At 38.1% G+C, this 26480-nt stretch overlaps 1 protein-coding gene across 1 annotated transcript in view; it reads right to left on the bottom strand.

Moving 5' to 3' along the window:
- Positions 1 to 26480, bottom strand: part of si:ch211-130m23.3 (uncharacterized protein LOC558547 homolog) — a 65059-nt gene that overhangs the window by 33379 nt on the left and 5200 nt on the right. Inside the window, 3 exon segments of the mRNA XM_041999668.1 lie at positions 2933 to 3017; positions 3302 to 3363; positions 10139 to 10211. Of these exon segments, the coding sequence (XP_041855602.1) occupies positions 2933 to 3017; positions 3302 to 3363; positions 10139 to 10211 (220 nt within the window).

Consider the following 26480-nt stretch of genomic DNA (forward strand, 5'->3'; position numbering starts at 1 on the left):
CATCGCCAGCATCAGCAGCATCACGTGAGTATGCGCACACACACACATACACAGGCACACACACCAAACTGCAAGAAGATAAAAGAGAAGAGAGCCTCCGCCAGATCTACAGAACTGCAAGCTTAAGGTAAAGTCAGAACAAGCCACAAAGAGGGAGAAGATCCTGCTGGTGTAGGCAGAAACCCCTGACCTGTGCACTTCCAACAATACATCTCAATAAACCACCGTAGAGACAAGTCTGATGAGTCAGACTTCAGAATACAGGGAAAACATCAACATAAAAACAGAAACATGCACACACAAGTGCACACAATCACCTCAAATTTTACATGAAGGATCCACACTTTTTTCTTAGTCACAAGTTAACAAAAAAACATCCAGAGCTCCAACGTCACTCGCTGTAGTCCAGTTACTGCATGGTGCATGACTGAATCAACCCATGCCTCAACATGCTGGAATCGTTGCAGTGAATTGAAGCCATACTAAGAAAATACAGCAATAAGAGATGTTTCCATCACACAGTCTGCTCTTCAGTGTGATGTAATTATAATAATAGTGCATGCTATATTTTAAAGAACATGAATCTCATGCAGACTTTGCACTACATTTTATCACACATTTTACACATCACAACAAAATATTTTATGAGGCTTTCAAGACTGGCAACTAGTTTGTTTTACTGTTTAGATCATAAAATCATGAAATCTGATTCAGCTTTATGTTATAAAATGCAGCAAGCAACTTTTATCTGAATAATGTTAGTGACATTACAATAATAAAATATTAATGTAAACAGCAATGCTTACTCAGAAATTTGTATTAAACCAGCTCAACAAATTTTTGAATGAAATTGAAAATCTTGATACATTTTGATTGGGTTTTCAACCTGATCAGCACCTCAAAATGATCTGGTCAAAGTGTTAAATTACAATATGCTGAATACTGATTCTGGTCATGCATCAGTCCTGGTTATGCTGGATCTTAGTGCTGCATTTGATACTGTACATAACAGAATCCTGTTGCACAGTCTAGAAAATTTGGTCAGACTTCCTAGAATAGTCCTTAACTGGTTCAGGTCCTATTTAGGAGGCTGAAATTGTTAATATTTTTATTTTTTTTTTCAATTAGCAGCTATGAATCTGAGGCCATGACTTGTGGAGTCCCCCAGAGGTCAGATATGGTACCTCTTCGACTTGTATATGATTGATAACATTTTAACATAAATTATCACAGCTATGCAGATGATACACAACTTTATATGCTTCTGTCACCCAGACGACTGTAGCCCAACAGACTTAGTGTCAATGTCTGAAGCAAATAAACAATTAAATGAAGACAATACTGAGATACCTGTTTAGTAGCAAAGAGAAAAGAGTCTGCATTGGTAAACATCTTGAGGCTCAGGCCCTTAAAATCACTGACCACGTTTGTAATCTTGGAAAGTTAGTATACTAAGATCTGACTTTCAGCAGCCACTACAAAGCTGTCACCAAGGCAGCTTTTTACTAACTCAAAAACATCAACAGAATTAATGGTTTAGTCACCCCAAAAACAGCAGCAGAAACTCATCCATTCATGGTCTTTTAACAGGACTTCCCAAAAAGAGCATTAAACAGCTGCAGCTCATCCAGAACGCTGCTGCTAGAGTTTTAACCAGGACTAAGGAGATCTGAACACATCACTGTAAAATCTTTACATTGGCTCCCAGTGAGTCACAGAATAGATTTTAAAACTCTACTCATAGTCTACAAATCCCAGAACAGTTTAGGCCCAGAATACATCTTTGATAGGGTCAGAGCATAAACCTTGCAGAGCTCTTAGATCCAAGGACTCAAGCTTGGAGACTGAACTTGAAGAAGCAGCATTTAGCTGTTATGCTGCAAACAAGTGGAACAAACTGCCAGTGGAGATTAAACTTTCACCAAATGTCGACACTATTAAATCCAGGTTAAAAACATTTACTTTTTCTTGTGCTTATGCCCGAAATCTGCATATCTTTAACTTATCTAGATAGTTGCTTGCTTTTAATAATTTTCTAAATTATTTATATGATTTTATGATGATTTTTGCAGACTGTTTTATGCCTTAACCCTCTGGTGCATGAATTATTACAAAACAGTACCACATTTTTTAAAATAAAATATTTCACTTCTACACACATGCACATTGATGTTTTTATGTTTTTTAATCTTATTTTACCTTTTACTCAGTGTACTGATTTTTCTATTTGATCTATGAAAATATTTATAAAATGATATCTTGTCATATTAATATAATATAAATTTTCTATAAAAACACCTGGATCATTTCCTTGTCCTGTTTATCACTGAGGCAAACTTGTTAATTACAATGTATGTATATATACTATATCAAATGTAGTTATTCTTTATACGTGGCAGAGTATTGGTGACTCACTAATGTCCAATGAAGTTGCTAATGTACGATCCACACCCATGCATACATTTAAAAACAGCCTTTAAATATGTGTCCACTGTAGTGGACACTATGCATCAAAGGGTTAATATAATTTTGCTTCTTTATATTCTTTTTTGCACTTTTTAATGCTTCTTCTGCATCTGGCTGTAACGCTTGTAATGCTCAATGTAAAGCGCTTGAATTGTTTTGTACATAAAATGTGCTATACTAACTTTGTTTCCGTTTTGCTGAAAATTGTAAATCCAAATATGATAACGTATGAAGTGGATCTTTTAAAAATTATTTGATTAGGTCATTATCCAGTATTAAATAGAATAATTGTATTGTCTTATTACTTATTAGTACAGTACTGGCAGCATACAGTATAATGTGTTATCTAACAATAAAATGTCTTTTGTTTTTATTAAATACTGAACATTTGTATTGTTCTACCTTTACTATGATTTCTGCTAAACAGCCAGGAAGAGCAAAAACAGCCACATCAGTTCAGACTTACATAGTCATGGAAGGCCTTGGCCTCACTGGAGTGTTCACATGTGTCTCTCCTCTCTGGAGCTGCACAGTACAGGTCCCAGAAAACACTGTAACACACACACAGAGTAAGTCAGACACAAACTTTTAAGCCTGACATGTAGAAATATAAAGTAACAATTAAATTTAGAGGCGTACAGCATCAAAATAATATGCTTGTATTATTAGGGCTTTTGGGGGTAGTGAATGAGATGAAGACACATGACAGCAGGATGGAGAGAGAAAATTATTTCAGTGAGTAATGACTGTGGTGGAATTAAGAAAACATTAAGAAGAATGCATCTAAAATCATTAGCCATGAAAAAAAACTAAACAAAACACACAAAACACTCACCACCACCATGAGTGGAGGAACCCCGGAGGTTCTCCTAGTGTGATGTTCTTCTCCCATCGGATCTTGACAGACAAAGATAGAGAGAGAAGCTTCAGAAACATCCTGGGTATAAAAACATGCCTGACATCTGAATTGCATGCTTTACCAGATTGAAGAGGGTGCAAGGGAATTCTTATAACACACGCCATTAGGTAATTATGTTATGATTTTCTTAGATTTACAAGTGGATAAGTGGGTCTATGTTTGCCTCCATGCAAGTTGTCACATGAATATGAATGTGTATGTGTACAAGTGTGTGTGTGTGTGTGTGTGTGTGTGTGTGTGTATTTCCTGAGTCAGAGAGTGTATAGAGTGTGAGGTCAGGGACATGTACCAGCCTGAGGAGTCCAATGAAACCTTTAAACAACCCACGCACCCGTCAGTCTGCTCTTCACAGCGTCTTTACTTCTGCTTTCAGAGTTTCATGGTTTACTTTAATTAGGCCAAATTTCTTCCTTTCTTTCACTTCTCCCAATCCTTCCCACATTTCTTCCCAATAAAATGATTAGGGTTGGGATGTCAGTGAAACAAACTAGTTTGTTATGATTCGATATCTTAACAAGTCAGACAGCCAGTGTTACACTTTATGGAAACCCCCCCTCTGTAAAGGCCTCTGCCTGTAACTTGAATTCACTTTGAATCACTAAAATCTGATCCATCTTCTTATCATGGAACCAGTCTATCATTAAGTTGCATGAAGTATAAATTAGTTAAAGGCAGTTAAAGGCCCTCCCAAAAGTGTCGTTGCTTTTTTTTTTTTATCTAGCAAAGAATCCAACTTTGCCAAATATTTAAATGTGTATATAGCTACTGAGACTTCTGATTATGATGACATTAGTCTTTGCTCAGGTAAGTCATAACTTTGACTGTGAGGCCAACGTTTGCACTTTCAAATGCAAGCCTTTGTTTACAGCCTTGATCATAACCATCTGAAATGGTTTTATATGGAGCATGACAACTCTTTTACCCAAGAATCTAAACATGATTAAAATGCTTTTAAGAGTAGCTGGAAATCAATCACACACACCTTTCAAAGTATTGTGTGTGATCAACAGCAGTGATGCCACAGATTACTTGAAAAAGTAATCTGACCACTGATTACTGATTACTTCTTTAAAAAGTAATCTAGTTACTTTACTGATTACTAAGGTTTAGAAGTAACTAAGTTAGATTACTAGTTACTTTATTAGTTAAAACCCCCCAAACAAAAAAATGACGGACGGAAGTGGAGAGGCGGACCTCCCATCATGCACCAGGGTAATAAGTTTCTATATCATATTTTTTTCTAAAGTCATGTGCAGTGAATGATTTGTGTTTGTCGATTTAAAAAAGGTCAAGTTTCAGCGAAGAAAGGTAACTGCATGCTTACGAGTACATAAAATTTCTGTACCACCGTTAATGAGAAGGTGTGTTGAGTTAGATAAATATACTTTCGTCCACGGCGCTTGATTTCAAATCATATGTGAAAGGAGTGGGGAGTGCCGAAGTAACGCAGGACGAATATGAAGAGTAACGGTAATTTGATTACACTGTAGGACATCCTAACGCGTTAGATTATATTTTGTTAAAATATGTAGTCAGATTACTGTAATGCGTTACTTTGTAACGCGTTACTGGCATCTCTGATCAACAGTAACAATGCTTTCCAACTTAAATCTTTTATCTTAAATTCGGTGTCATTTTACTACAAAGGAGGTTTGTTTCAATTGAAACTTCCTCCTCATCTGTTGCATTAACAAAGCAAAATGGCCAACAACACAAACAAAACTAGTTTACACAGTCAGCAATAAACAATATGGAACCTGTGGAAAATCACATATATAGTTTTATTTAAAGTATTATCCACAATAAAAAAAAAAAATAAATAAAAAAAAATAAAAAAAAAATAAAAATAAAGTATTATCCACACATTGTTGGCCCAACTTTCAAATGGGAACCATTTGAACCATTTTAGTTCCATTTCTGATGGTATCATTTAGATTCAGATAGATTTAGTAACATCTTGCAATCATGTCCAGGTGATGACTCCCACAGTAAAACTTGCTCTCAGGGCCAGGGTCAATTTATTTTTCATCTTAAATTTCACATTATTTAAGGAGTAACAGTTACATTGAAAAAAAGAAGAAAAAAATCATGTTCACATTTTTTATTTTGGCGTGTAGCATTTGGCATTACATTTTTTTTTGTAATGTGGGCATTAGTCCAGAATAAATTAAATGTTAGCCTATGTGTTAAATTTGATGAGCATTCAGTTTTACACCATTCAAATCCAAAACCAAACCCTTTACTTAAGAAATTTATTTAGCATCCTAAAGTCTTTTTATTTGTTATGTTAATAAACCTAATTTTCATTTGTTGTGTGCAAATACACTAACAGTCAAATGTTTGGACACACTTTCCCATTAAATCTAGTGGGAAAGTGCATGGCATGTACTGCATGTCACATCTAACTAGAAAGCTAATCTGATTACAACAAGGTTGGCATCAGATTAATTATTGATAGACCTGGGACAGAATTTATACAAGATAGTATCGGGCTCTGATACTGATATCAAACCTGGATCGGACACTGGACTAAAGCCACTGATCTCTGCCTTTATCCATATATGGATCCAGATGTTACACTCTGGTGTTGTTACCGATTGTAACAAGTTTGAATTACAATGGAAGCTTAGGTTTACAGCCAAAATGCTGTTGTAGAATTACTTAATCATTTACACGTCAAATACATAAATCAGTTAGCCAATGCCCAATAACTGTTTTTTTTTTTAAATCTCTAGACAGATTTTATTTGGAGACAGAGCTTGCCACTGTGAACCTGCTGCAAGCAGAGACAGTCGCTGCAAACTGAGCCAAGCTCAATGGATATTTTAGTGTAAAAATTGAAAAAAAAAATGTTAAACATCCCAGGAAGTGGACATTGTATAGCATGGTTAATAGCCGAGAAAAAACAAAGCTCACTGCAGCAGACACTTTACACAAGAGTGATGAAATTCAGCAAACAAGATGAAGGCTAAATAGATTACAGAAAAGTTTAAAGTTGAACAATTAATCCCCTTCTCTTGCAGGAAATGTTGGATTTTGCAGCCTGTTGTAAAAAAAAGCTTACCTTGGCTTGCCAAGCTTTACTTAACATCCTGGAAATAGACCCAGACTGATATATCAAAGCAAATGCACAACAATTAGCTTTGCTAAATGCTGTTTAAGATGTGAAGCCAGTTTAAAAGGATTTCAAATCCATATCAATTGTATAAATAATTTTTAGTATCTAAATTGTAAAATTTTATTTTACTGTAGCGCTATGGGCACCTGACTGACTTGCTTCAAATTTAGGACTGATTAAACTTCATGCAGAATCTGACATGGTCTTGGTGTGTTCAGAGGAGAGCAGCTCTGTAGCTGACAAAAATGACAGAGGATCATTCTGCTGCTTCTAATGTAACCTGATGGAAATATAAATATACCAAAGTTATATAACCAGCTATAACGTGCATTTAAATACAGCTTCATGTAATATTATACAATGTTACATTATCACCACAATCAGTGTTCATGTGCAATAACTGTTCAGCCAAATACACTTTTTTTAATTGTTTTATCAAATAGGTGTGTTATTGTATTGCTATATGCTATTGAATTGTTTTATATTGTATTTTTTATACAACTCATGTTTAATTTTTATTCATTATCTTATTTTTCTATTTGTGGCTTCCTGTAATAAACTTGTAATATAGCTAACATGTGTCAGCCTATTGTAGTTGATCGTTAGTTTTTCTGTTTAACTTTTTCTCAATTATTTTATTAATTGTTGCATTCTCTATTTTGATGTTTGACCCTTACAAACATGTTGGATGATGTTACTATTGCTTTAGCTGTGGGACAGTTTTTTTCATTTAGTCGTGGAACCACAACACATCTCCATGCCACATGGATGGTTAAATGCAGAGATCAGCTGAACGCTCTGAAACTGCTGTTGCATGCTGGGGCACCAGACTGAGGACAGCACACGCCAACAGGTCCAGTAAACTGTTCTGCAAGGCCAACAGTGCTGTGAGGTAGGAACTGGTCACAATGGTGTCAGGCATGAGGATGTTGTCTAAGTCAAGAAAAATACTAGACAACACCTCACATTCACTCCATGATGTGCTGGTCAGACACAGGAGCTTGTTCAGCAAACTCATCCCACCATGGTGCACCATCAAACACTATAGGAAATCATTCCTGTCTGTGGTTATCAAACTCCACCCTCAAGGATTAATATTTAATAAGTTGTTATGTACACACAAAAATACATATAGTATATTTGTATTTAAATATTTATTACTTAGTATATAGTTACTTCTTATTTTCTCTAATGGAGCACTGTTACAAAAGAATTTCCCCTAGAATATTAACAAAAATATTTCTAAAACTGAATCTGAATTTTGTCGACTGTGACAGAAAATGAAGGATGATCTTATTTTAATATTATAGTTAAAGGAAAAGAGTGCTGGTATCGGAAAGTAGTACTGCAAAATGTGGATCAATACTTCTCCACTTAGTTTAAATATACACTTTCCTGAACTTATCCATTAAGCTCATTTACATTAACTGCAGTGGAATGAACCAACCAGGCTCATTCATTCACTTAATGATTGCAATAATCACTGAACCACCAATCACCTGAAGCAAAAGATTGAGGACAGAGACACAAACAAAGCTGGTGACCTTAAACAAGAGAACACTGAGAGGTCTTTAGGAATTATTTTCAGCTACTGAATGCTACTTATAGTGTATTGTCGGCAGTTATGGGTATTGTTTATTCTCAAAAACATTTATGCTGTGAGTTAAATGTTTAAGTGAGTCAAAAGTTTTTGTTTCTTTTTTTTTTTTTTTGCCATTTCGACAAACAAGCCCTTTAGTCTAAACTTTTTGATGCCGTCAGACTGTAATCAAGGTAACTGTTTCAAGACTTCATACACAGTACAGTGATGTTAGTCCCCAGATGTGTACAACTATCAGTAACTATGAACAGCTGACTGCTATCAGACTATCACACTTATTTAACCTGCCTCTTCAAAGTTTATACTTTTGATTTTCTTTGTTGAAATCTTTGATAAAGCTAGATGAATAACAGTATCGTGGCTTCAAGTCTCCACAAGCAGCAGTGTGAACAAGCACTAAAATAACAGGAAAAACTGAATCACTGCACTTTTAATAAGACTGTCCTGACCTCAACTGCAGATCAGACACAGTGACTTTTAGAAGGAATGCCACGCTTTGAAGTTTGGGGGGGAGCAGGAAATGCTTCACTTTTTGTTTTTTCCCCCCCACATTCTTGCAGAAAAAGTCAGCATTTCTAGTAAATTCATCAGTTCATGTGAAACATTGGCAGCCAGTCATTTCCATGTAAACTATGGTATAAGAGAATTTACTTTCTCACACTTGCTCAGTTGGTACAAAAAAGAATCGAATGAACAAGTCGTCCTGTGGTTTAGTCCAAATAAGATTGCAGACAGTTCAGGTCAGGACACTTTCAAGTTTGCTCATTTATTCCTGCGTCATCTGGAGCTTGTGGAAAAGAAAAGCACATAGCATGCCCGCATATCCTGTCTTCTGTGGTTGGCACTCCTGGAGGTTCTTTCATTTACCTTCACCATGCTACAGCAAGATCTCCTCAGCATGATTACTGGCAGATGTAGATCAGTGTTGCAGGAATGCTGTTTTCTGTCTACCTATATAAAGCTAGTTTGAAGCAAGGTTTAAATTTTGATACAGCTAAGACATTTGTAAAGTTTGACCAGATTAAGTGATATTTTTTTATTGCCTGTTGCTTTGTCTGGTTGTGATTTAGTCTTTATGTGTAAGTTTCTGGCTCTGATTTGTGAATTGCCAATGTGGGCTGTTGTTTCCTGTGCCTGAGGATACACTTCAAACCTATGTGGATGATAAAAGCAAAAAACAGGATTTTAAAACCGTGTTTTACTCCACCCCACTATTCCAGCCAGAGCTTCATTTTGGCAAATGTTTACCCAGAGTGTGTGCATATGTGAGCCCATGAATTGAACACAAGCGGCTGTGTTTATACTTGTTGCACTCTTAGTTAATGCGTTCCCACACTTAAATGTGACACCGCCTATCCTTCTCTTCTGCATTTGCAGGATAGAAAGCAAGTGATATGGCAGAGGGAAAAGGGTGTCAGAGAGACACTGGGGTGTGTACGTGCATGTGCACAAGCACATTCTAAGTCAGAGTGATGAGAATCAGTGCCAGCTGATGAGGTAACCTTTTCCATCCCCCTCTCTTTGTTCTTCTCTTCCTCTGGCCGATGTACAACAAGCCATAGCTGCTGTCCTCTGTGCTGTAATTTGCCATCATTTATAGTGAAGCACAATAATCAACTGGCCTCATTTTTAGCCTGTCACCTTTTAACCCCTGCAGAATTTACGTGAGGATAACCTCGCATCTCAGAAAAAGATGAAGAGCTGAAAAGGCAGACAACAAAGAGAAAAAGCAAATAAAAATGTAAAATATCACGGTATGCAGGTACGGTGCGAACCAGACAATATCAGCTTAAGACAACGGCTGGGCATAGTAACTCCTCCTGTGCTCTGGTTCAAGTCCCACTAAATGCAGCATTAATACTAAAAAGCCGCTCTGCTGCACTAACCTGTTGGCTCAGCACCAAGGCCTGGCTAATTCAATTAGCTGCTACACTTACTGGACATATTGTATGAGACGACCCTTGAGGGTGGACACATAAACCGCATGGCCTGCAGCCTGACACACACAAACACATAAAGCATTTTTGTGACTTACCTCTGACAGAAAGGTCTGTGCTGACTTCTGTGCTCCTACATGCAGCAGATACTCGTACACATAAAGAGCCAACCTGCACAACGAGAACACAGAGGGAGGATGGGTTAACTTGTTAACCAAGACAGGAAGTATATTTTATATAAAAACCAAAAGAAAGAAAAATTATAAATATACAGTAAGCATAATTTGTTTTACAAGTGGACACAAACACACATATACACACACATACACACTTAAAAAAGCAACAGTCTGCTAAATTATCAAAATCCAAAAAGCATCACCTTGATGCTGGTACACACACAAGGATTTTCTAAATCTGAAGAGATTTTTTATCTGTTAAAAAATCTCACATATGAAGATTAAAAATAAGGCATTTAACAGTTTTGATCATACTGTGTGTGGTGTGCTTCGATATTCTCAGCACAGAACAACACTCACATAACGATTCTGTCCTGCAACCGATCCAGAATCTAGTCTTCGTAACGAGAAATCTTGCGTGATCGAACGTAATATAACAAAAACGAAGAAGAATAAACATTGCAAAAACCGGAAAACACAACACCCAGCATGGCAGAGTTCATCATACATGATAAAGTAATGATGGTGCACTTGTGACTATTATTAAATGAAAAATCCAAAACTGATAAAAATAACAGACTGGAGACAGCGTGAACACTGACTATATCTATCCTTCCTTGCTCCCAAGTCATCTCGTTCTCTGATTGGCTACATTCCATTCCACATCACAATACACACAGTCACAACTCGGCCACAACCCATTTCAGAGCTGATTGTCGGGACGAATTTGCTTTTAATACACCTCAGACCAAATGATAATTTTATAGGAAAATCTTGTAAGACTTAAGATAATCGAGTGATTGACGTCCTTGGTTGGGACGGGTGAAAAATGGGGCAAAAACAGCCTGATAATCTTTATGTGTGTACCCAGCTTTACACTTGCTAATCACCCTCATAATGCCAAGCAACAAGCAGAACAACCTTTTAAGACATCTGAAACTCATCCAGCATGATACTAAATCCACAACCCACCTGTCTGAAGACTAATGAACATGTTGATAAAAGTATGTTTGGTGGGACCACACTGAAATATCTTTACTATGTGGCCGGAGCTCTCTGTGGACCTCCGCCCGCTGCTTTGATATTAATTGCAGGTCTGATTTGCTAATCAATGCTCCTCCTAGTGAGTCTATACTAGTACTGAGAACAATTCAGAAAACAGAGGACAGTATGATCTAGTGGTCTGTAAATACAAGATAAAAATTGATCAGCTGAGGATCAATATCAGGTTTTACTCAGTCCTAATGAGGCTATGTAGATTCAGGAATGCAAAGAATATGATGAAGAATAGAACCAAATATTCACATTTGAGAAGCAGCAAACATGACACAGCACAAGTTTTGACCTCAGGATTGGTCGTTTTGAGCATGCATGCTGATTGGAAATGAGAGATGGTCACACCAAGACAGCATCTGTCCTCAAACCCCTGCTGGCATGTGTTACCAGGCTCCCGAACCTGATCTACACTCTTGTATCAAGGTAAAAATAAACTCCCCAGACAGCCCCGCCTGGCTGTCTGCAGATGATGGACTGCACACCTTCCTGCTCTTTACACAGGTGCTCCTCAACCCTTCTCCCCTCTTCCTCATCATTTTCATCCTCAGTGTCTCTGCTTCCTCCTTTTCTCTTTGCACCTTTTCTATCTTGCTTGTGCTGCTTTCTTCTTATACTCTTTTCCCCCCAATTTTCTTCCAAAAGACCATGTTTGTTTAATGATCAAATAATGGAGTGAACTTTACTCTCTCTCTCTTTCCATCCTTTCTTCTCTCCCTTCCCCACGGCCTGGAAGCAATGTTAAACCAAAGAGATAGCGACAGGACGTTTCACAGCGACAAGGTTAACAGAACAATGAGAGGCCTGACAAAACTCTTGACACCTCGACAACTGAGCATGAATAAAAGATGTCCACTTTTTTCCAATGCATTGTACAACTGAACATTTCAAGGAACAAATGTGCTCTGTCACCTCGTCCTGCATCGTTTTTCTGTCAACCTGTCGAAATCTGTCACTCTCTCCTGTGAACCCCAATGTCAGCTGCAGCATCGTCATTGGAGAACAATTTATTATTACTGAAAGAACCTCATGTATCTGCTGTGAATATATTCCCAGCAATGATGAGAAGCCTGATGGGTTGCATGAGTGAATTCATTGTGTCAGTGAGAATAAATAAAAGAAATGAAAGCTTGTCCTCGACATGAATTGGGCTGTATTCAGTCAGCTGTAGGACCATGCAGAAACACAGTCAGTTCAAGTGGAAGCTGGCTTGAAAGGTTTAGCCAATAAATCATAATCACAGAGGTTCTAAGATGTGATGTTTGGCCCTGATGAATAGACGGGATTGACAAATGTGAAGAAACCTAGAACAGGTAAGGTCAGCCATGAGGACAAAGTTGATAAAATAAAAGAAATCAAAACATTAGAGAATCAGAAGTAAGTAGGTTAATGGAAGTTTTGGAGAGGAGATGAAAGAAAGGAAATGATGAAGTCAGCCCCGATTCATTTGCTGCTTTTGACCTTAAACGCAGAGCTCTGAATGCACTGAGGCTCACAAAAATAAATCAGACTTAGTGCACTTCTGTCTCGTTCCTTCCTTTTTTTAATTTAACACACACCCATAGTAGGCAAAGTTTGACTAGCAGACAGCAAAAGAAAGCACTTTGTTAGTGTTCAGCATCTGTTGAACTTTAACTCAAAACTACCAATATTTTCTCAAAGACAAGAGACAGGGCTTGGAAACTAAAGCCCTCCATGCTGCTCTCTTGTTGTTCAGTTAGCACTTTTTTCAGTGAGATCTTCGTGCCAATAAAAACACCTAACTATCTGGAATTAGGCTGACTGACAGAGTCAAAGTACTGAGCACAGTTAACGTTTGAGGATTAGAGGATGGGGGACTGCTAAAGGTTAATAATCCTCTATATTTGACACATTAAAATGAAAACATTACAATGATGCTCTTGTAGTTCTAAATAAACTGCCACTTTTAATCATTTCAGCTGGCAAAAGTGCTTAAAAATAAGGGAGCCAACGATCTTGTAATGATTGGCTCTGTGTGGTTCTGCATCAGAAAAGACACCAGCTATAGATGCTTTTTATTCGTCAGCTTTGGCAAGCCATTCTGTAAATATTAAACACTTGTAGATGTACACCTAATTCATTTCTCCCTAAAAATTCAAGAGGTTTTATCTTCTTTGAGTCATGTTTAATTAAACTCATACTTCGAGCCAATCCCAATCCTGGCTTCTCAGACAGCTATGGCAGTTTGAACAGTAAGAGACTTGAGCTTAGCTTAATGAAGGCAGCTTAACTTGTTGCTGGACTGCCTTGTCACTGGGCTGCCATTGTTGTTACTGAGCTGTCATGCAGAGAGCAGATCAAGAAAAAAAGGAGTATCTCAGAGCTCAACCACAACCTCAGCTTAAAGCAAAGACATGTACCTTTTTTCTCAGGATCAGCATTTAGGAGACAAGTGGATCGCTGCTAATCAATTTACTGCCAAGACGATCAAAGTCTGGCAGCGCTTCAAATCACAACAGGCATTGGCTTCAGTGATTGGATTTGCCTATTATAGATTAGCCTCAGATTATTTCACCCTTGTTAGAGATGAAATGGAAAAGTGATTATACTTCTGATCTGAATCGACATGTTAAGTGACATATTTACAGGACTTGCCACTATGCTGACAGAGCCCAATAACACATTTGAGCAGGAAATTCAAATTAATGCTACGTAAGTGGAAAAATAAGAAATTAAATGCTGAGTAAATTCTTGCTTGTAAACAGGTAATTCCCATTAATGCTGCACACATTCGCCATTCCCCATATTATTCCACTAACAAATACACACATCTGCTAAAAAGCAACCACAGTGGAAATAATGGTGTCTTCTCCTCTCTGGAAAAAGACACTATAAATTTGCCTTCTTTGTACAAGTAAAATTCAGGTGTGTGTGGACAGTAAATCCTAACTCCTCAAAGGAAGTTATGAAGACAAACTGCCTCTTAAAAAGCTGTTTGTGTGATGTAGGAGAAGGAGGATTTTCTTGTCCCTTTTCTTTCAGTGTATGGTCACATACAGTAAACCCTACAGGAGTTAAGAGTTAATTTAAAAGTGTCCTGTTTTTGTTTCTAAACCTGCATTATTTAGTTGTAAACATGCCATAATAATAATACAAAAGGATGTTCTGTATTTCAGTTACATGTTAGATAAAAAAAAAACTGTCACCGCTGCTCTATTTCTGCAAAGATGGAGTTGTTAAATGTTTTTAACTTTGCATAACTGACTTGCGGTACCTAAAACAATAGTGAAAAAGGAGAGAAGTTAAAAAAGGAATGCTGAAATTATATGCAGTGGTTTAGTAGAAACTGGCAGATTAAAGGCTCTGGATGGTGTCAACCAGGGATTAACCTGAAATGTCTCTTATGAAGAGGTCAAACACAGGTGGAACACATGTTACTGCTTAAAATGCAGATCTCCTTTACTAGACAGCAAATTTAACCAAATGTCATTATATTTTGGTTAAATTTTAAAGATGATTTCTGACTGCAAGAAAATTGGAGCACCAAATTTTTTTTGCAGTCACCCCCTCCATGTCCATCACACAGGAAAATTACAGTGAGAAAATTTGAGAGAAAGAAAGTGATGCAGTGACAGAAGCACACCAGAGTGAGATGAAAGGTTTTGAGAGAGAAGAAAGGTGGATTAGAGAGAGAAAAAAAAAGGCATGTGGGACGGAGGTGATGGGTGATATCGGATGAGCCTCAAGACGAATACTCGTGAGATCTGTAAACTTTCATATTCTAATGTTGAGGATTCTCATTGAGCAGTGTCTCAGTTAGCCAACCCCCCTGCTGTGACCTCCTTCTGCAAATTAACACAAAACCCTGCAACGAGAACAGTCAAACTAAGCCAGACCCCATTTCTACCACAATAAAAGAGAACAAGCACATGAGTGCACATTTTGCTTGAAACATACAGAAAAGCCAAGCTGAAGTTACAGACATAGCATTCTTTGTTGTATGCACCAAATTTCCAGATAGTTAACAAGTCCTGTGCAAGAGGTAACAACAATGGCAAAGTAATCCAAGCTTGAACTAAGTCAGGAAGTAACATACTGTAATTATCTCCTGGATATTCATATTCTTATCCATCACAAGAGACTAAATTACTGCCTCAAATCTAGTCACAGTAAAGAATCATTTTAGTAAAATGGCAAAGTAAAGCCTCTACTGTGATGTCATAAAAGCAATATCAAGTGAACAGAGTGATGATAATAAAGCAATAAGAACCTATGAAATAACCCATAGATGATTTAAGAGATTAAATATCCGTTAAATCTCAACAGATCACAGCAAAGTCTTCTTTAAAGTTATATAATAAAATTAAAATAGCATCATTACTTCGCTTAGCTGATTTAGTTGATCAAATAACTTGTGTTGTTATAGCCAGGGCTGCAGAGTCTCTACAGTTCTCCAGCTTGTTTGGCAATTTTCTTTTTTCATGATTTTTCAGACTTTTCTCTTTGCTGTGTTGCATAATTTTGCAGCATATGTGACTGATGCAACACAGACGTGACAAAAGTAACCCCAAGTACAAAAGCAGAAAAGTCTTCACCAAACTGGGGCATGTAAAGATGAATTATAGTTAACGACATGCATCAACATGAAAAGAGAGACCAGCCATTATTTTAACAAGGTAGGGTTAACATCTACTTATTTGTGTTTTTTACTTGACTGAAATGAAATTGTTAAGGCAGGTTCTGATGAAGACAAAGGAGCTCTTAAAAAACTAAACAGGACACTTGTGTCTCTAATATTATGCTGACTGCTTTAAGGAGGGTGGCTCTCTTTCACTATACAGCAGTAAACCCAGTTGTTAACAGTGGTTTGCTTCTTTGTGTCTGTAACCTTGCTCTTGGATTGAGGCATCATCAGTGAAGTCACACCTCACCAATGAACTGAAGGCTACAAGAGCAACACAAATAATAGACACCTGTGACTCCCAGGTAGGATCAGCATCATTATAATGCCTGCTCTACAGTGAAGCCGAGCGATCCCCCTCTCTCCAATCAACTCTCTGCAAGCACTGGCAGCTCGGGCTCCGTACAACTGTGGTGAGAACTGAGAGGGACCCCGCCATAAAAAAAGAGGGCGCAGCGATTGAGCTGCAGCCCCTGCTGTGGACAGCCCCGTGTGTGACAGCAAAACACTTTCCCTGATTAATCAAGCCGTAGCAGTGGGGCTTTATGTGCCATTAAGAGCCCTGCTAAATGACTTTGCTTCATTCATTAAAGTGGAGCATCCTCTGTGGGTAAAGCAGCCCGGCCAGACAGACAAACAGACAAGCGAAAGCTGGAAGAGAGATGGTGGTGGGGCAGCAACGAGGGTGGTGGGGGCACTGAGGCAAGATAAACAACGACAAATATAGACCCATTACAATGCTGAATAATTCATCCTATATGCAGGGCTTCAGGAAAACAACAGAGGAAAAGAAAACAAGAGCCCAATCAAACATGAGGATTATGGAGACTTTGTACAGTGGAAGCACATCTTCCAAACAGGATCATTTATGCAAACATCTCGTCTGAAGAAGGTACAACAACCTGATCATGTCCATATCACCTTATATAATCAGGTTCTAGTAGACATATTCCTGATGCTTTTTCATTAAGTAAACGTTTAGTTTAACTGAATCTGCAGGGGAGTTGGACATCTAGGTGTAAGTGAATGAAATTGCTGTTAGCTGTCTACAGTACAGTATGTACTTTGTTCGAACTATTCTTTCAACTCTTGTGCAACTCTTTCAACAAAGAATGCCTGGTGGGTGGTGGGGGGATATTACAAAGAGTAACACTTGTACACACAATGTGAAAAAGGGAGGGGGATTATGGAGGGCAGAGGAGATGATGCACCCTGATATGCTGACAAAGATTGGTAATTTAGAGATAAAGATGAGATGTGGAGGCAAAGATAAAAGTAAAAAGGAGATATTGGAAAGGGGGGATTGCAATGAGAGAGAAGTAGAGAAAAAGAAGTATGGGGAGAGTAAATGATTAATGAAAGGAGCTGTGAGGGGAGGTCAGGATGGAGCAGGAGAGGAATGATGCTGCAGCCTGTGAGCAAAACTAAAAAGAAAATTTGTGCTGTCACACACCTGCAGCATCAGACTTAAACTGATTGGTCGCTTTTCTTTTAAGAAGCTTGTATTGTAATGTAAAAAAAAGCATAACCAAATGATCCATCATTTCTGAAAGTATCTTAAAAAAAACAAAAACAAAACCATGAAGACATGAATAAGGACAAAGCTTGTTTCCAAAGTGCTTTTAACTTTGTGCAGTAAAAATGGTCACATGCCTGAAATTAATCACCAACTGGCAGTGCACTAGCTATAACGCTGCCTACTCACTGATGCATTTCTAATTGGCATTTTTGCTGATGGTCACAAGTTAAATCTATATTCTCCATTACCCCTTCCATGGTATTCCCCTGAGATCCCTCTAATGGCTTCTTCTAAAGACAGAGCACTTGAATGAGAGGTACTCATATAAAGTAAACTCTCTGATGCTGACTGTTCTCTGACTCCAGTCGCTGGTTTTGGTGTGTATTGAGAGTTGGGAGGAGCAGTGAAAAGTTCACTACAGCTTTGAAGATTAACAAAACACGTGTCATAATCTAGCATGGAAACAGCCCGAGGAGAGAAACTTGTAGTCAAATAAACTGTTTTTTCTGCTTATATTCCCTGCTTTGTCTCTGCTGAAATGGTCTCACATGCTGCTTTGCTGAGCAAATGTTTGCCATAGCCTTTATCCCTCTTCCGCAACACATAGTAAAGCCCTTAGTAGAGCTTTGGCTGGATGACAGGCCAGAATACTCTGACACCAACTTGGCAAAGAGCAGTGCAGCCCATGTCTGTGAAGAATGGTGGGAGTGAATGAAGCTGGCAAACTTCAACACTGTGTGAGAGCTTGACCAGCAACATAAATAAAATCTCTATGACATTACACAGGAGGCTGCTAGGGTTGCCACTGAACCCCTAATTATGAGAGACAGCAATGCTGGGACAACAAAACACCATTTTCTTTGTTAATCATACATGAAGAGGTTTCTCGTGAACGATTCCTTCAGTGGAGAGAAGAATTTGCCGAAGGTGAAATGTCAAGTTTAAAAGTACAAGTGAAAAGAATGAAGCTCATATCCTGACAGAGAGGAAGAGCATTCTTTGGATCACCTCCGTGTAGACTCAGTGTTTACCTTTCATTAACTGGAGATCCCAGAATCATCCTGTCCTCCCTTTGCCCTCAGGACAGTCTAATACAAGGTGAAAATAAATGTTGTATAACCAGCACCTGAACTCAAACACTACGATAACAACGTTTAAGTTGAAGCTTCTTTTAAAAGATGCTCAGGAGTAAAAGCAGTAAATTTCAATTTATTAATTAATCTGTTTATTAAAAGTAATAGAAAAAAACTGTAAACGCTACATTTAGAAGATCTGTCAACAATTACATAGTAAGGTACATTTACTTCATTCCTACCAATGGATTTACTAGTTATCATGAGGAAAAATTAGAAGAAAATGTCAACTCACAGTATAACTCAAGCTACTGTACAGGACAGAAACTGATAGCAACCAACTTATCAAGATACTCTAACCACAGGTCCAACTGTAGTTGAAAGCCTCCACCCTGTGCTGTAAGGATAGAACATGCTGCGCCTTTAAAGAAAAAAAAAAAAAAAACCCTCCACCCAAATTCAAATACAATCATTTTGGACATGTGTATGAAAAATGGCTGACAGGAAGAACTCAGGCTGATCAGAACGCAAACTAAATGTTTTATAAAATTAAGTTTGTGGTCATGTATTGATAGTCAGAATTTAATATGTGATGGCTTCGCCTGCAGAACTTTTTTTTCAGCAAGCACAGTTTTATTCATTGGTAGAAAAAAATGGGAAAATTTATATAACAAAAGACTTTAACTCTAGTTTCCAATGGTGGAAGTTGTTTACTTCAAAACATTTAACTCTGTCAGACAGAAAATACCTGCATATCTGTGTTTGCTCTAGATATCTTATTTATAGCTATGCTATTGATTATGTGAATCAGTATTTGACACAGTGGATAAAAAAGCAGGTTGGATCAGCTGAAGTGGGAATACTGTCACTGGTATGAAATAATGCAGAATTTTCTAATCTTCATTCTCCCCTTCCCCTTCATGTTCAAGTTTCTCCTCTCCAACACACATGATTCAAACAACTTGGTCATAAACAGGCTTGTGAAACAACTTGATGAGGAGCTTATGAGCTGTATTGCCTGAAATAAGTAAAACAAGCAGGGCCTGAGATCCAGGACTGTGAAAACAGCAATAAATGGCTTATTGTGACACAAACTTTATTACCTCCTATGCAAGCATAACCTGGTACACTAATTATAAATTAAGAATTGACACTAACTAAACTACAATGACTAATTTAGAAAAAAAAATAAATTATAAGCTGATCCAAAAAGTCAAGTGTCTTCCATGAAATTACATATCTGCTTAGGATAGAAACATTTTAGAGTAGTTTCTTAAGATTATTCTAACTATCAGTGAATTTAAGCTTAGCAGGTAAAATATTCAGTTTATTGTACATAATAAATAATGGCTGCAAATATTTAATATGACTCAATCATGCAGTAAAGTAATGTTTGGTCTTCTTTAATCTGGTTATCTCATGGTTCAAGATCCCATTCAGCAAATGTCTTTTAATGTTCTCTACAGCTTAAAGTCTAATACAGTAACTTTAGTCAGTTGAAACTACAGTATTCAATTCTAAATTCATCACTTTGTACATGAGTCAAAACATTAGTGAAAATTCTGGCCGGATACACTCCTTAACTTGCAGTCCAACAAATTAGAGCAGCTGCAATTAAGATTTCAACATTAAAAACAACACACACACGCCACCAACCCCTTCTGCCTCATATAGACCCAATCAGACAAAGTGAAACAGCTCTTGTTCTGTCAGCAGTGCAGAACGTCTACTGTCTCACAGAGCAGACAACAATGCCCAGGGCTGAGATAACAGGAAATGCCAGCTTATCTCAGAAAGGGAGAAACTAAGAGATGATGAGAGGGTGTGATGGGTAAGCTCACTGTTTACCAACAATCTGAGCAAAAATCCAGTCATGTCCTTCTCTGTGAAAACATGTCATTTACACAACAGTGTTGCTCTACAACTAACTAGTTTGCAGAAAATGTAAAGCAGATGAATCAAATAAAAACAAACCCCTCACTTTCTTAATTTGAGTTCCGTTTGAATAGCTTCGATTTGTTTAAATTGAGTCACCTCTTGTGGGGAGTTTGTTTAATTTCACAGATGAAAGAACACCAATGATTTTTAAGTGTGTTTTTCTTGTTCAACCATCTCTACAAGCTATTACAGTAAATCTTAAATGCAATACAGTCATAAAGCCCAGAATATTAAACTGTTGTTTACACAGAGAACTTAAATGGCAACATTTTAGTGACCATACAGGTAAATTGCTGAGTTTCACATTGAGCGGTTACAAATTTAACCCAAAATATCCAACTGTGTGTGCAACACAACTATGACAACATGTTTTTTTATGATGCAGGGGAGATAACTGTTGGGCAGCCTAATTTATATGAATAACTGCAGACAAACAAGTGCAAACACACTATAATGCAACACATTAAAAATACAAAAACCCCCAATCTCTAACACGCTTTTTGATGCAAGGCTATGATAACATTTTTTTTTGACAGACTTTTTCTAATAATTTCTTGCCATCCTTACCCATGAGGGATTTGCTCTCATGACTAGTTGGGTTGGTGTGAATATTAAAAACCTGCCTAAGAAACCTCACCAGTAATGCCCCAGACATCAGCAATGCCTTTACAGCAATAACACTCAACACACTCTCTAACTCTTACATCACCATGCCGACAAGAAAATAAGTCACATTAAAACCACAATCACCTGGCAGCATAGCTGGGAGTTATTTTATTTAACTTTACAATTTATTTTCTTACTGACCATTTATTGGTCAGTAAAAAACAGTTTCTTATTGCATTTTTTTTTTTGCTCTTCCATTTACACTTAAATAAAAACACTGGTGTTAAGTAGCCATTCTTTGGTCTGTCATTCAGTGATATGCAGGACTTGGAATGTGACGGAGTGGGAAACTCCTCTCCTGCCAGCTCCACAGACTGTCCGGTAACACACCATTGTTCAGCTCACATTCCACAATCAAACAGCAACTTCTACAGGAACAGAGGGAGAAGGAGACAACTGGGAAACCTGTACTCCTCTAATCTCACAGTATTAAAAGTTCTGTCTGAGGGGCTTTAATAGAGCTCTACTGTTTGGAACAACAAAGCTGAGACGTGGGCTTAGAAATAAAAAACAAATACAGATGAATCCAATCAGAAGCAATTTGGGCGATTTGTGATGATATAGAGATCTGCATGGTGGCTATGGAGGAATTCTAAGTAAATAACTATTTTAATTTCCAGCATGTGAAAATACTACCTTGGATTCATGGAGGATAAAGTGTAATTGTGGACTTAGAAGGTATCAGCAAAACTTGCCATATAAATATTGTACATTTACTGTGAATTAAAGTGAGAAACCCTGTGGCTTGACTTCACAGACTGGGTACAAGTGGGTGCAAGACAGAGAGGAAGTGAAGGTGATGTGCAGAGAAGGCAAAGGAAAATAATGTGTGTTTTGCGGGGTGAAAAGTGGAGGGAAGGATACAGAGAGAAAATGTCTGAAGCGGTTCCTAAGCCTGGCCGTCACGCATGCTTAACCTTGTGCTAGCGTCTGTGCGATGCAGCTTGCATATTAATGATGGAGGAATATCAGCAGAGAGGCCTCCAATCAACCTTCAATATACTCTCCAGGCAGGGAGGGGGAGTGGGTTTGGGGTGTAGCAGGATGTGCAGTTCAACTAATGCATGTACAATAACAGTGCAAGTTAGACTGGTGAACATAGAGCAGTTGTAAATGTGACAAAACAGACACACACAAACCTTTGACTAGATGTTAATAAGTGAGGATGTTAAATAAACCTTTTTTTTCTTTCCCTAACAAAAATGTTCAGTTTTAAGTAGATATGTGACATATATACAAGCAGAGTTCAGAACAAGAACAGAATCTGTATGTTTGTTTACCATGTTTTGGGAGGAGGTCTCAGATTACTGGAAACATTTTGATGGAGAGCAGACTCAACTGGGCTGCAGTTTTACAGCAAAGTGTAGAGTGTTTTGTGTCACTTAAGGCAACCCCTAACCCCCCCCCCCCCCCCCCCCTGTGAAAAAAAAAATCCTGACAATACCACAAGAGCCACTGCTAATGACATAAACAAAGCCTGACAGCATTATTGGTAGTTTCCAGTCATGGTCAGCAAATCCCAATCTGAAATGTCCTCAGCTTCATCCACAGTGCACTGCTCTGAACCCTTTACTTTAGGTGTTAGTATCTTAATCCCAAAGATAAACTTAGTGCACCAACACTGCTGCACAGAAAGGAGGGAAGCAAAAAATAACAGATGAGAAAAGGAAAGAGAAGAAAGCAATATGACTGTGTATTTCTAATTAAAACAGGAGCATTCAGAGACACCCATGGGGTCCTCTGGGACCAGCGCTGGGTGATAAACTCAGTCATCCATACTTTGCTCTTTTAGAGAAGTGATAAACACTTTCAGGATGCCGTGCCTCCACATGCTATCTGATGCAGACGGAGGCCTTTTGTCACATTGATTCTTCTTAAAGACCCAAAGGCGTCCTGAGAGGGTGCCTTAAACAGTCCTGTTTGTTGATTGACACCCTTTTTTCCTGCCTGCGTCGATCAGAGTCTGCCTTCATCTGCCTCATACAACTCAATAAGAGGCTGTACTTTGATAGCAGTCCTGTGGCAAGTTGCATGTCTGGCAGAGGGGATAAGACATAGACTAAAAGGGATGCCAGCAGATAAAAGGGGACTTTTAACAGCATCTATTTGTTCATCAGGTTAAAAAGTGTTTTCTATCAGAACCGCAGCAGGCTGTCATCACATATTGTTTTCACTTTTGTTTGAAGGTAAACCCAGAAAGAAGAGGAAACAAGCCAGAGGATTTTCTTCTCTGGTTTTCTTGTAATCTCAGACTGATGCTAATCTGAAACGCTGTGAGGATTACATAGACTGGCAGCAAATTCAAAATCATGTCTCTCACCGACCATCAGTGTTGGAAAAAGACAACAATAGAGATTGGTGACAGTTCTGTTGTTCACAAGCATCCCACGAGAGCTGGAGAGGCTATTAGTTGCATAATGATCACTGGATATTGTAGTTCATATTCGAACAGGCAGCATGACAGACAGATGGAAGTTGATTTTGAGGGATAAAACATATGGGGAAAGTGCTCTAAGCAGACAGTCCAGATGGGATCACAGATTTACACATGCAGTGCTCTTTATTGACCCCAAAGGAGCAAAAAATGGATATATATATATGCACTTAAACTTACATTGTTCTGTGTCTATTTTAAACACAAGGGCACAGTTTTAAGTTGAGGGCCTCCACATGGATCTTACATATAGGATGCAGTAGACTTCATCCAGCACACTCAAGTGTAACTCATCCACACAGATAGTAAGATGTGGACAGTAGAGGTCTGACACAGGCTTGCAGACCATTTTAACCTCTCAAATGCTGAACTCATTCTTAATGTAGGTTGGGTGATGTTCACTTCCCAAGCTCAGCATCTCATTTTACAGACCAAGCTGACTAGAAACATAAGTTTATCCTGTGGACACTGTATGTCCTTTAGTTCAAGTACAATTAAATGCAATTTAATCCCAACAAATAAACTTCTGGCTTTCTCTCATCATCCAAGTGGTTGTTTGTCTCTCTGTTGACGCTGTGATAGACCTGTCCAGGGTGTACCCTGCCTCTCGCCTGCTAATTAATCCCCTGTGACCCTCAATTTGACTAAGTGGTATAGAAAATGAATGAATGAATGAATGGATGAATGAATGAATATAAAAAAAATACCTTATTGGTTACATGCATATGGTGACAAGCAAAACTGACATGATTACATCCCCCGCACAATTGATGCATTGCAATTTTATCATACAATGCGTGTGTGTCTGTGTGTGCATGTGTGTGAAATACTGGTCTATTTTTATTGTACTTCCATGTTATGTGAGCCCGAGTGGCAGCCAGAATTGCTTCTGTCGGACAAACACTCCCAGCATGCCTCAGTCTGCACAGTGCTGCACTGGCAGCCTTCTGGAAGGATTCAGTTCAGAAATAGGTGTGTGTGTGTGTGTGTGTGTGAGCATGTTTGTGTGTCGAATGACATCCTTGCAGGGCAAGAACTACTTTACACTTCATCAGTAACAGCCAAACTACAGACTTAACAAAATGACACCTCATACCTACTGTACTGTACAAAAAGAGAGAGAAAAAAGATAAATACATACATGCAAAATACAAAAATACAAAATACACATGCAAAAAAAAAAAAAAAAAAAGATTTACAAGCATGTGTGTGCCTCCAAGGCAGAGTTTGCTCCACGATTCATGACACACACAGAGAAAAGCAGGAAAAGGAATGTGCACTATGTGCTGCAATGCTACTCACTCATGACCACAATCCCAGAACTATGTGGAATGTGTCCTCTGACTGCCAGTGACTGAAACCTACACTCGTTCAACAACTGCAGTACACAGTCAGTGGTCGTGTACTGTCACTCCTAATCAAAATCAAGTGCAGAGCAAAACACAGGTATAGCTAGAGAGAGAGCGAGAGAGAGACAAAGAGAGAGAGAGAGAGAGAGAGAGAGAGAGAGAGAGAGAGAGAGAGAGAGAGAAAAGACCTGAGCAGCGATGCAATCTAGGAGCCAGAGAAAGTGTTTTTCAGATACACAGGTGTAAAGCCTGCCTCATATTCCCTACAATTCTGACACACTGATGTAAATTTGGGCATCCAGATTTTATTGTTAAAACACACTTATGCTGTAAATGTATTAGGGTTTAATTTTGGGGTTTCATTCGGGATAATACAGACCTTACTGCCAGCAGTTTGTGACTAACACTACACTAAATATTACTGATGCATTACTACTGATACACTGATAGACAGTTAATGGGATAAATGCTTTTTTTGTTTTTATGTTTTTCCTTTTTGCTTTGAGAATCAGAAAATAAAAGATGACCTCTATATTTGTTGGTCAACATTACATTCTTATACAGACAAATATTTAGACTATTGGGGTCAATTACAGTATGTTCAGTCAGGAAGTGTTTGAGTAACCTTGTCCCTTCCCTTTTACACCACTCAAAAAAAAAAAAAAAAAAAAAAAAATTATGGGGCTAATTAAGAAATGGTGTCATCGCATATTTTGTCCAGCAGAAACTTCTCCAACTCCATTATTTTACTACAGTCTCGGCACATTTAGCAGAGTAAATGATGCAGCCGAGCTCTTATGCTAACAGCGTTGTGTTCCTAATAAGTTTTGTTAATGGAATATATTGTTGAAAGTTCATTTAAAGGCTCGCTAGGTTGTCATTTTGGCTACTGTCTGCAAGCTCAACACTCACACACTCACATTTGGTTCCAGAGGTCAGAGAGAGAGAGAGTGGTGCTTTGGACATGGTTTGCACTAGCTTTGTGTAGGTGCTTCCCAAATTAATGTCTAAGTCTTATAGCATTTAGCAGTACTCTCAAAACATGTGAAACAATCTGGGCTGTTCTTTGCTGAATTGATGCTGTTGGTGCTTTAGCCTTGTTCTGAGTGGATAAAACCTGCATGTCAAGCAGACATGCTGAGTGTTGCGCTTCTGCTTCTTTATTAATAATTTTTGGCCTTTGTCCTTTTAAAATCTGTTTCTATTGGCCCCTGCCTAGCTTGGATGTAAACCAATCAGAATTCCTATATATGCATGCTGTAACTGGCTGGTAGTTACATACAGGAATGTCAGAGGTGGCATAAAAATAAAATAAATATGACCACTAAAAACAAACAAGAAAGCGCAAACTCCTCCAAGCCATTGTAACTTTTTTTTTTTTTTTTTTTTTGCCAATGATTGTGGGCATTATTTTTTAGTTAGAAGCTCTAATGGCAAAATTATCCCTATTGCCCCATAGTAAAGAATCCTTTTTTAAAAAGTAATCCGGATCACCCCCAAAATATCATCACGTATTCCTTTATTCCATTTCTGACATTTCCTGAAAATTTCATCAAAATCCATCAATAAATTTTTTTAAGTTGCCAACAG

The sequence above is a fragment of the Melanotaenia boesemani genome, chromosome 11, assembly GCF_017639745.1.
Source record: "Melanotaenia boesemani isolate fMelBoe1 chromosome 11, fMelBoe1.pri, whole genome shotgun sequence".
Taxonomy (NCBI): Eukaryota; Metazoa; Chordata; class Actinopteri; order Atheriniformes; family Melanotaeniidae; genus Melanotaenia; species Melanotaenia boesemani.